This window comes from Pectinophora gossypiella, chromosome 9, assembly GCF_024362695.1.
Source record: "Pectinophora gossypiella chromosome 9, ilPecGoss1.1, whole genome shotgun sequence".
NCBI classification, from domain to species: domain Eukaryota; kingdom Metazoa; phylum Arthropoda; class Insecta; order Lepidoptera; family Gelechiidae; genus Pectinophora; species Pectinophora gossypiella.
Window position 1 is genome coordinate 16837972 of NC_065412.1, and position 12135 is coordinate 16850106.

Sequence of the window (12135 nt, forward strand, 5' to 3'; positions counted from 1 at the left end):
TAGAGGTGATTAGGTCTCACAGTTTAATGATATACAAAATATACAGGGTGTTAGTGACGGCGTAGCGAAAACGAAGGGATGATTCAGACCATAATTCCGAGTTGATATCAAGTAGATATTCCAGACACAGAAGTATGGAACTGAAAATAAAATTTTCAAGAATTTTCTTACAGGAAATTAATTACACTTGATAATTATCAACTCAGAATCATGGTCTGAATCATACCTCAAAGTTTTCGTTATGATGTCACTAACACCCTGTATATTTTGTATGTCATTAATACTTTGTGATCCCTAGTTTGTATATTGAACAGATAAAACTACTAAATCAAGAATCACACGTATCATAGTTATTTATTTTAGGATTAAACCCTCAAGTTGTAGGGTGATTAATATTGTGTTTTGAACTGTACAAGCAAATGACAGACGCGACGTCAAGCTACTAGCCATAGACAGACTCGCTGTAGCGGGATCGCCGTACGGGGAGTCGCTGTCAACGCCATAATTCGCGTTAACGATGTCGCGGGCACCAGCTGTGAGCCTGAAATAACATCACGTAACTCTTAATACGCAGTCATTTCACGGTGCTGCCTGCTGTCGACAAACACTTCTTCAATAACACTCCTCCACCGTTAAATTAAGGAAATCTTATTAGAAAATTCCGACGTATGCCGGTGCCATGACTGTGAGCGTCTCAACTAATGAACGCGTTCCTTAACATCGCTCTCTCAGACTACTCACACTCATAATTCCTACTGCGGTGAGCAGTGCCTAAAACTAATCGCTGCCACTATGATGGTTGATTCAAATTCAAATTCAAAATTATCTTTATTCAGTTGGTAACATAGTTACACTTTGAATCGTCAATTTTTACATAACGAACGTCTCATCCGCCTAAAACTACTGCAGCTTCTCACAACCTGTATAGCCGGGGAAAAGAAGCTGCAAGAAAAACCTCGGCACAGGGCCCTAGACGTTCTTTAAAAAAATAAACATAAAATATTGGTATACAATTGAGTAATTTTGTGTTGATAACTTACCTCCGTGGTCCATTGATTGAGCGTCGGGGTCACAATCCTGAGCTCCCAGGTTCGATTCCCAGTGGGAAAATCACAAAAATCACTAAATACATAAATAGTTGTTATCATCATGTCGTAAAACTTGACATTGTGTAGTTGTAAAGTGTCATAATTACAAGGCGATAAAGTTCTTACAATTATATTTATAAGTCGTTTATCTTACGGTGTGTAAATTTATTATATATGTATCATAAAACAATGTTTGTTACTGACCGAAATAATAGTTCCGAACATTATATGCTGGTTTGCTCCTTATATCGGCAGTGGTAAAGTTCTAGGGTACCTATGTATAGTTATTTGTGACAGCTTTGTATAAAATGTGTCACAAGTTGATGAATAAATCCCTCTCTCTCTGTCTCTCGAAATGAAACACTCACTATTATTTTCTAACAAATGACAGTGTATTAAATAAATAAATAAATACTTATTACAAAAATACTAAGCTTTTGCCATTAAATTTAATCGTTTTATATAAAATTGATGAGCAACGCTTTGTACATTTACGATCTTAATTTCCAAGGCTACTCACACATCCATTCGATTTAATCAATACAATCATTTAGATAATTTACAATGTGTTCTATCTACTTATCACTATAATCTAGTATAATAGTCTTTAAAACATAATAACTTGTGTTAATAGTTGTACTTACTGGTATTGACATTTGTATGAACTCGTCTCGGTGTAAGTGAACATGCAAACAATGTTCTTTTTAACTTTACTTACTGATTAAGACTCGCACACTCGTACTAGACTCACTCTTAACTACTATAACAATTATTCTCCGTTAGGAAATGTGAACATACAATTAACTAACGACTTTGGCGAAGACAACCTGAGATACAGTGAGTAAAGAGAGCATAAACAGTCCGGGAGTGAACCCGGGCCCGCCGGCGCTGGTGACGCTGCGGATCCAGGTGGTGTAGTTGCTGACGCGGGTGTACAGCTCGGGGAGGGCGGACGGGGTGCAGCTGCTGCCGTAGAACGACACTCCGGTGAGGGTGTCGTCGCACACGAGCGCGTTGCCGTTGTCACCCTGGAGAAGAAACATATCATCAGGATTCCTCCTTAAAGAGGTGGCTCCATTAGATTCCGAACCTAGCCAAGCCCACTTAAATCTATGGCGGTGAAGTGTTCTCCCACTCCTTTTATCGCCCTATCGGAAAGCCTCCCGCCTGGAAGCAACCTAGCGTGGTCGACATGGAAGTCCTTAAACAGGGTCCGGACACAGGTTGGCCGCTGCAAGGATAATCTCTGCAGGTGGGGATACCTGGTTGATGGTTGCGATGAGTGCGAGTGTGGATTATCACCATAAATTATGGCTCACCTTTTATGCTGTCCTAAATGCCCTAACACCTGCATTATTAAAGAACTTCACGAAGCCATTGACAATGCCGTAAGCGTGGCCAATTACTGGTCAGCAAAAATTTAATGTCGATCGCCATCAACTCGCAAAGAAGAAGAAGGATTCCTCCTTTGGTTCTTCGGGATCCGTACTTCGGAAGGACGTTAAGCCGTTGGTCCCGGTTACTACTTACTGATGTAAGTAGTCTTTACATGAGTCATATCAGGGGCCTTTGGCAGCTCAATAGTAACCCTGACACCAGGGTTGATGATGTTAGTAATCCACCTCACAACCCACACGAGAGAAGAAGAACCCTCGGTTTTGTTTTGTTAGTAACGGTTATGATAAGGTCTAAAAACATAACTCAAAGAGCGTTTTGAATTTTTCCGGTGTTATCGCAGTCTAATCACCGATATGATTAATACCAGGGACATTCGCGTTGTCAGGCCGAACTGGACGTGACATTAATAACAATATCTTATCTATATAATGTACCTAATGCAGACATTTGAGTAGATAATTTAATGTTTCCAGCTATCGCACCTGCAATGCCCACGATAGTGCGAAAAAGAATAAAATAAAAAAACTACGTGAGAATTTATGGACATCGATACTGCGAGGATGGCGGATTATTGTTACTTAATAATTCAGGGATGTTAAGGAGTAACCGTAACTGAAACTATCAGATATCCGATATAAAAAATCATACGTAATCGTAACCGAATCCGAAATAAAAGTGTCGGATATCGGATAGGGGCGGAGCCTAATTGAGACCCGTTATTACAAGTTGTTTTGATCGGCTGGCCGCTGCTAGTGCCGACACACAAGCCGCGCGCATTGATTGCTATATTCTTCTTTTGTCGTCATAACATAATTATATAACTTGCCGTTATAACTTTTGTCGTTATAAGTAAAATCACTTCCGTATTCGTAACCGTGTCTGGTATAATAATCATTCTTAGATCCGTATCCAATCCGTATCCGAAACTTCATATCCATAACATCCTTGCTTAATATAATCTACTGGCACAACATGTACTAAATATGAAATTGTGCAGGTTAGGGTTATCATTTTCATCAAATCAGTATTTCTTTTCTGTTTTGAACAAATTTGGGGACTTCGATACCGTATTTTACTGATAATTAAGATGGGAATCTAACCAACTTTATTCTGATTATACAGAGGTTCCCTCACCCTATAGAGATATCTTAGTCACTATTTATTTTCTATGTTATTTGTGGTATGGTATGTAGTACTTGAGGAGCTCAGTGGCGCAGCGGTAAACGCGCTCAGTCTGCGATTGCTGAAGTTAAACAACTTTCGCGAAGGCCGGTCATCGGATGGGTCCTCTGTGCTTTGGAAGGCACGTTAAGCCGTTGGTCCCGGCTGAATTAGCAGTCGTTAATAACTACCAATCCGCACTAGGCCCGCGTGGTGGTTTAAGGCCCGATCTCCCTATCCATCCATCCACAGGGAAGGCCCGTGCCCCTGCAGTGGGGACGTTAATGGGCTGGTGATGATGATGATGATGATGTAGTACTTACATTGCAGCTGGCAGTGAGCATGTCGTCGGAGGCGGCGCACACGTTGGTGGGGAACACGTTGGCACTCGTGGGGTTGGTGTTGAACACCAGCATACACAGGTTCTGGTTGTACACGTACTTGTTGGCGTACCGCAGGACGGGGCTCATCTGAGCACAACATATAGGATTGTTTGGAAAAATAATGTTGGGCACTTTGTTAATATCCGGAATAAAAATAAACTTGCTAATGCAATCGCATTAGATCACTAAATCTTTACGTTTATACAATAAGATTCCCATTGACATTCAGAATTTACATTTCAACAGTTTAAAGACGGTAATTAAACAGAAATGTAGAAGTATGTAAGAAAGGATTATAATAAGGTTAGTGATTATTTAGAAGATGAATGCATGTGATTAACTGTCTGATATTAGGCAGCCAAATTACTAAATTGTATAACAATATTTTATGTTTTTTTTTTTTAGAATGTCTAGAGCCCTGTGCCGAGGTTTTTCTTGCAGCTTCTTTCCCCGGCTATACAGGTTGTGAGAATCTGCAGTAGTTTCAGGCGGATGAGACGTTCGTTATGTAAAAAATAATCGTCAATATCAAGTGAATTGTCATAGTGTAACTGTTACTGTTACCTACTGAATACCTAAAGATATTTTTGAATTTGAATTGATAACAAGTCAGAGGCGGTCTCGATACTAAACCAGACTATCATTGTAATATCCCCCTGTGACCTAGATTTCAAGGCGATTATAAAAGGAGTTTAGGTCTTAACATCTTATAGAAAATACTTACCACATTAGGCGTGTTCCCGGCGACAGCTCCCCACCCCGCTACGGTGCAGGGCGTGAAGTCGGCGGGGTTGAAGTCGGCCGCGGGTAGCGCCAGCGGGGTCACCGTACCACCCGCGAACGGAGCCGTCAACTGCGAATTATTAAAATTATTAATTAGGTACATTTATACCTACCTACATAGGTACACACACTCAGACTCACCCTCCTAATCAAAGTCAACATCATTTATTCAACGTAATTATCATAGATTTTTAATCTACATCATTTCGTAAGGTGTTTTGGCTGAAGAGATAATCCTTGTATAGGGTAGAACCACATGCAATCAGAACACAACTTGAAGGATGCAATGCGATGCACCGTCCTTCAAGCTTATACAATAAGATAAGCTATAAGTTCCATGTTTTCTACTCCAGTAAAACATAAACTTCACTCACAGGGGTGAGTGACGTTTAAAATACGTTTTAGCGACTACTCTGCTATCCATCGGGCCAAGTTTATGTTTTACTGGAGTAGAAAACATGGAACTTACAGCTTATCTTATTGTATAAGCTTGAAGGGTCAACAACCTATAAAAGGGCATTCTCTGAAAACTTTGGTGATCAGATTAGCTTATCTGAACTGATCCTCCTGCTTCGTAATTCGCAAATTGAAAATTGATTTCGTTTATCTGACAAGTGACTCATTTTTAAGTTAACTCGTTACTATACGTGCGACCCAATAAACATTATCTAGTTTGAAAATCCTAAAATACGTATCTTATCGTGTTCGCAAATCGTGAATTGATGAATCGTTTAGTCGATAATATATTTTTTTAAACAGCATTCAAAGCAGCAATTTAAACGAGATTTGTTTTTGAAAAGGGGAAGCTCTCAAATGGCGGGATAATGATGCTGACTCGACGGGAAGCGACCACCACCAGGAAAAGGGTCATTGGGCCGCGGAAGAGGATTTATAAAACCCCACATGCACTCTCGGTGAGGTGAAAATGTATTTAATAGGTTGCCAGATACGCTGCTTTAGAAAATATTGAACATACAAGAATTATTGCTTACATTACGGAAGATGTGTTTTGAACGATCGAAGACGACGGTCAAATTAGTAGCGTTGAGGGCTCTAAATAAGTACAAAATTGAAGGCAACAGACCTGAAGTGGGTGCCAGGGTGGGCGTGATAATCAGTTCAGGATATCATCTGAGAGAATCATGTTTGACGCAACCAAACCCAAGTGGATCCATAGTGAAAAACACGTCGACCGTGCCGGTGGAGTCGGAGTTGGGTCCTGAATAATTTTCTGTGGCGAGCTGATTGGTCGCTTATAATATAGACTCACAGTGATGACGGCGATGTCGTGACGGTACGCAGGCGCGCTGGTGTAGCCCGGGTGCACAGTGAAGTTGGCAATGTCGCGCACGCGCTCTGCTGTCGAGTTGCTCAGCGACGCCGCGCCGCCGAAGATGCGATATGTGCTAGTGTTCTTCACCACTATGGTCCTGCAATCGTATCCAATATCTCAATAACAGCCTGTGTAGATGTTGGAGTATATGGAGGTTCAGGTTCCATTCCCGATGGAGACATTGGCGACATCACTTTATGGATGTTGAAGGCTGAATCATTGGTTGAGTGAAGGTCTGTACCCAGCATTGGGAATTATAATAATATGTTGTCTATGTTGTTTGTATTGGTCTAACTACAAGCTGTGGGTACTTCGTTCATCTTGCAATGGATGTACCAGTGTACCTCTTACTACCCCAATTGGGATGTAGTGGTAAGCTTGTTATACATACATACATACATAAACTCACGCCCGTAATCCCTAATGGGGTGGGCAGAGCCACAAGTAATCAAAGACAACTTGCAGCCACTGTTGATACGATGTCGTAAGCTGGATATGATGAACTTTATGGTGATAAGGGATCAGCCTATCGCCCATAACATTAGTCCAACATGTTAGAGGACACAATCCCTCTGTCGGTTTTTACGACATGCCCGGGAAGACAAGCAGCTGAACGTGTTCTATGTTTTTTATTTGCTCCCAGAACAGCATAGAAGCTTGTTATGTGTTACGTGATATATGATAGCTTACCCGTTGGCGAGGGTCTCGGTGACGCAGGTGGCGGCTGTGAGCACGTGTTGCAACGTCACCAGCACGCCCCCACACGAGTGCACCCCAGCGGTCGTCGTCTGCAGCGACACCTGGAGGTATACAAATATATCAATGCACTAAAGATAAACTGTAACCGACGACATTGACTTACAGAGGGGGAGTTAGTAGCAGCGCCATGAACTGACTGTTCAAAAGCAGTCAGTAGTCAACACGACCGCGCTATACTGACTTGATATCAAATCAGTATTAACTTGACGGGGGATTAACTCCTCAGTGGTGTCAGTCATTGCCAGGTAGAGAACGGTTTGCGTCATTCTATTGCTTAATCAGCTATCTTTTTTACTCTAGTTCTATCTGGTATGCTGTCTTTGTTCGTTATTCATTAATCTAAATATATAAATAAAAGGAGAAACTTACTGACTGACATATCAACGCACAGCCTAAACGGCTAAACGTAGGCACTTGAAATTTGGAAGGGATGTAGCTTAGGTACCGTAGAGGTGCACTACGAAAGGAATTCCCGAAAATCCCACGGGAACGGGAATTAGCGGGAAAATTCTTTTGTATGAAAAATCTAAACCACACCACAAACACACACACAAGTTAGACGCTTGAAATTTGGCATGCAGGTACCTTAGTAAACTTAAAGCTTAGTTGCAACAGGATATTGCAAAATTCCCAAGGGAACGGGAGTTAGCAGGAAAAAACCTTTGTATGAAAAATCTAAACCGCGTAAGATACGAGTAGATGTTTTCAATCTAGCATGCATGCATACCTTAGTAAATATAAAATTAAGTTATGGCTGTATTTTGAAAAATGGGAGTTAGTGGGAAAAAAATGTTGTACCAAAAAAATCTAAACTGCATAAGTTAGATGCTTGAAATTTGACATGCACTTCCACACACACAAAGATCTCTATTTTATAACACGCCACGTGGACGAAGTCGCGGGCAAAAGCTAGTAAAACATATTATATTCTTAGCTGTCAATATGCATCGGCACGTTTTCAGACCTTCGCGGGTTTCAACCATTTAAGAATTTAATACGTTACTAGGTGTGTTTCAACTGTATCAGAAACTGATTACTTTTTTTAAATAAGCAAGTAAAATCTTTTTACAATTAGAAGAAGCATAAAAACATACTAATCATATTCATAGTAGCTTACGTAATCATCGTATAATTATATTATGAGTTTTGAATGTATTACCGCATAAGGGAACTGGTCGTAGGTGGCTTCATTCCCGTTGATGATGCGGGTTGATACGCCATCGCTCTCCAGTGGAACTGCATTCACGCCTACAGATAAAACAATAAACATTCAAATGGCAAATCTTTAGTACCCCCATGCCGTAAGCGTGGCCAATTATTGGTCAGCAAAAATTTAGCTTCGATCGCCATCGACTCGTAAAGAAGAAGAGTACCCCCATACCTAATATCAAAAAGACACAGAGAGTCAGAGCCCAGTTCATAGAACGCTTGCCTCACACTTTGAGGTCGCAGATTCGAATCCAGCACAGGCCTAAACCAATGATTGTCGAATTTGTTTTCGAATCCATGTTTCGATCATTAATCATTATCACGTGCTCAGCGGTGAAGGGAAACATCGTGAATAAACCCACATTCCCGTGAAATGCATTTTCGGAGGTATGTGACCTAACCTTTATTGGGCTGGTTTTCCCTTCTCGGGTTGGAAGGTCAGACAGGCAGTCGCTTCTGTAAAAAACCGGACAAACTTTAAGACAACCACCTAGATAACTAGGTGCACGCGAACTTTGGCTCAGGGCGTCGTCTGAAAAGATTATCTTTGAGAGAACTGACCCTTAGTAGACCAATGGCGATAATAGCTAAAAGAGGAAAAACGTCATAAAGTGTTTGCTATCGCGAGCTTTGCCGCCTCTGTGACTTGAGTAACCAGATTGTCAGGTTTGTATACTACGTCCGCCGTGAAGTCCTAGCGGCAATATTCATTTATTTATTTATTTTGAAAAATATACATTGATGAGATAGAGTTCAAAATATACATTCATGCTATCACCATATGATGAACCACGCAATAATAGAATACAGGTCACCCGTCAAATTAATAACGTGAGGCGATTTTAAGGTCAATAAAGTAGAAGTCATGTATTCGAAAATAGGTACTATTCGCAGAAATGATAGTTGGCCGAAATTTTTCTTCGAGAAGAAGTACGTTTTGTAATTAATTATATTCGAAAACAAATTCACATACACCCTCTCTGTGGGGTATACTTCGGATTTGCTGCCTTAGTATGGCAAGCCATGTATTAAGTATATCACTGAAGTACCTATCAGCACTATAATGACTATTTATTCGTTTTTGGTCCTACTGCTGAGGAAAGACCTCTCCTGGCTTCAACCATATTTCCCTATCCAAACTCAAGTTTCTGCCACTTCCTGCCGAATGCATTCAAAAAAAGTTTTCATCTCGAGATCCTCCGTGCTGCGGACGTTAAGCCGTTGGTCCCGGCTGCATTAGCAGACGTTAATAACCATCAATCCGCACTGGGCCCGCGTGATGGTTTAAGGCCCGATCTCCCTATCCATCCATAGGGAAGGCCCGTGCCCCAGCAGTGGGGACGTTTATGGGCTGATGATGATGATGATTATTTATGTATTAAGTAATTTTAACAAATACTCACAGAGAGCGGTTAAAGCCAGCACACACCAGAATTTATCCATATTTATGTTGTGTATGGCACGAGTTACCTTCCTCCGTATCAATATAGCACTGAATCAATGTCCAAAATTTATCGCAAATAAATACACTTAGCCGATATAGATATACAGATATGACACTCCTGATTCACCTGTGTTATCTTTTCTTTGAAATGTTTCATTGCTTAACACGTTATCTTTACGAAATTTGTGAATCATGTAGGGCAGGATATAATTAATAGCCTCTAAATATTTAAGACTGTAAAGCATTTACATAAACCACTGCCCCATTTTTCCCTAAAAAAATAGCATGGAAAATGCTGCACCGACAAGAGCGTCGCTCTTAAATTGGTGATGATGATGAAAGCATTTACATATGTCTTTCCAAACTACTTACCAATACATTCCAATGATCTCGCCTACCCACTTACTAAAAAAATGACACACTGCCAAAGTGCAACATTTTATAATTTATTAAGCGGGATGCAAATAAATAAATGATCAAATATAATATCACATAGAATTACATTAATAGTAATATCATAAATAATTGACATCCCATACATAAATAAGGAAACCCTTATACCCGAGACATGCGTTTCAGAAATGTTGTGACCTAACCATTATTGCGCTGGTTTTCCCTTGGGGTTGGAAGGTTAGATTGGCAGACGGTTCTGTAAAAATACGGGAGTCAAATCTTCAGGTTAGGTGAGCGGACCCTGTGAAAACGAGATACCCAACAATCGATATTTTCAGAGCAACATAAAACTTTTCAATCGCCAACCTGAATACTTAACATCAGTAAAATATGCGACCCCTAGGAATATTATGAACAAATTAAGCATGATTGATACTAGTACGATATACGAAATTATCAATATCACGCGACTTGGTGATTTCCTAAAGCCCTTGTTTTACGTTTTTAGGAATACGCATTCAAAAGGAAAACAAAACGATTATATGGCGTCCTCTAATAATAAATACTTTCTGTTTTCTTTATATCGTCGGCGGGTCTAAAAATATTGTGGGCTCATTATTTACAATCAACGATTTCGAAGTCACAGTTATTATGTTTGCGTTCCGTTTTCAGACGACTTATCTACCATCCGTCCATCTGTAGTTTTTCTCCTTTATGGTGTATAACGAAGCGTTCTATCTAGGTATGTCTATCACACTACCATAGAAGAACTTAAATGATATATAATATGACCAAAAAGTTTTTAGATCTTTAAATCATAACAGATTCTATGTATACTTATTTATGAGGAACCCAAAGCTACATTGTCCGACTTTATCTACAAATAATTTATAGACGTCTGTCAAGTGTACCAACACTCAACAATATATATTATAATTGGCAAACTAAAACATTTGTTTTAGTTTGAAACTCAAGGCACGCAACTAAAATCAATTTAACGCAGCTAAATTGTTTAACAATATTAATTAAGGAGATTCTATTCTCAAGCGGCATGACGTCAAAACAACAGACAAACACTGTACGTAAAGAATAAAAAATACCAGATGACTAAACATACATCATAAGTAAATCGATACATCCGATACGTTATTGCGATAACAGATAACACTGATAAGCCAACACGTTTTCATGACTATACCACTCTGAATGTATATACTTCTACTCGTATTAAATCCGCGTCGTGACTAAGTATAGTCATTCAGTTGGTTACTTACACAGATCGCAAAGTTTTTAATTATAAGTGTACATGCCAAGCTTTTTAGGACAACTGATTGATTACAATAAATACTTCGCAATAAATTCCAGTGACATTACACATAACATATAATAGCCTACACGTGTATACGTCCCACTGCTAGGCACAGGCTTCCCCTCAATCAAACGAAATAGGTATGGAACATACTCCACCACCCTGCTCCAGTGCGGGTTGGTGGAGGCATTTAGGCTAGTAGCCCAGGACCAAGACTTAGGTGCCTTTCGAAGCACAGAATCATCTTATTTTGTTGGACAACCATAGGTTTTATTCAGTCTGTAATGTCTAAACCCAAAAAAAGGACGGTCTCGCAAAGTGATTATCGACAGTATCCCCTCGGGAATCGAATCTGAACCTCCAGATCACGAACCCAAAGCTCTAACCACTAGAACACGGAGGCTGTTGACGAATTGCTGTGACATACTTTATTTATAAAATCCAAAACAAAAAAGAAATAATATTATTAGTATGTAGTGTTTACTTACATACTAACCAAACATTATAAGGAAAAGAGTCTGTTTGTCAAGCCATACTTACTCCAAAAAAGATATAAAAATATCTGGGGAAATTAACCTTTTCTGTGTGGAAATAACAAACTGAATTGGGAACAACGCATTAAACAATCCTATTAAATTTTAATTATTGAAACTCCGTCCGGCATTGAATAGCAAACCAAACAAAACGAGCGGGCTAATGGAAACTGATAAAATGAAACGATAAAAAGAAAGCAGCCACACATTGAGAGTTTTATTTCAACAAAACGTTGCATACTACTGAAGATAAATATCCACTACTTAAATATCTGGCGCTCGTTCAATATATAAACCGGACACGTTCAGTTTGGGCACGAAATGGAGATAGATCCCCGAAGG

At 39.8% G+C, this 12135-nt stretch overlaps 1 protein-coding gene across 1 annotated transcript; it reads right to left on the reverse strand.

Annotated features, from left to right (window-relative positions):
* Positions 1-1456: 1456 nt before the first annotated feature.
* LOC126369697 (trypsin 3A1-like) lies at positions 1457-9627 on the reverse strand. The gene is made up of 7 exons (XM_050014264.1): positions 9518-9627; positions 8065-8153; positions 6837-6946; positions 6084-6243; positions 4755-4883; positions 3971-4117; positions 1457-2116 (listed from the first exon to the last, which is right to left on the reverse strand). The coding sequence occupies exons 1-7, from the start codon at positions 9555-9557 to the stop codon at positions 1889-1891; spliced, it is 903 nt and encodes a 300-aa protein (XP_049870221.1). The 5' UTR covers positions 9558-9627; the 3' UTR covers positions 1457-1888.
* Positions 9628-12135: the final 2508 nt, after the last annotated feature.

Coding starts and splice junctions, on each gene's coding strand:
- LOC126369697 (XM_050014264.1), bottom strand. CDS start 9,557: ATGGATAAATTCTGGTGTGTGCTGGCTTTAACCGCTCTCT. Junction 6,244..6,836: donor ACCGAGACCCTCGCCAACGG/GTAAGCTATCAT, acceptor ATACGATTGCAG/GACCATAGTGGTGAAGAACA. Junction 4,884..6,083: donor ACGACATCGCCGTCATCACT/GTGAGTCTATAT, acceptor AATAATTCGCAG/TTGACGGCTCCGTTCGCGGG.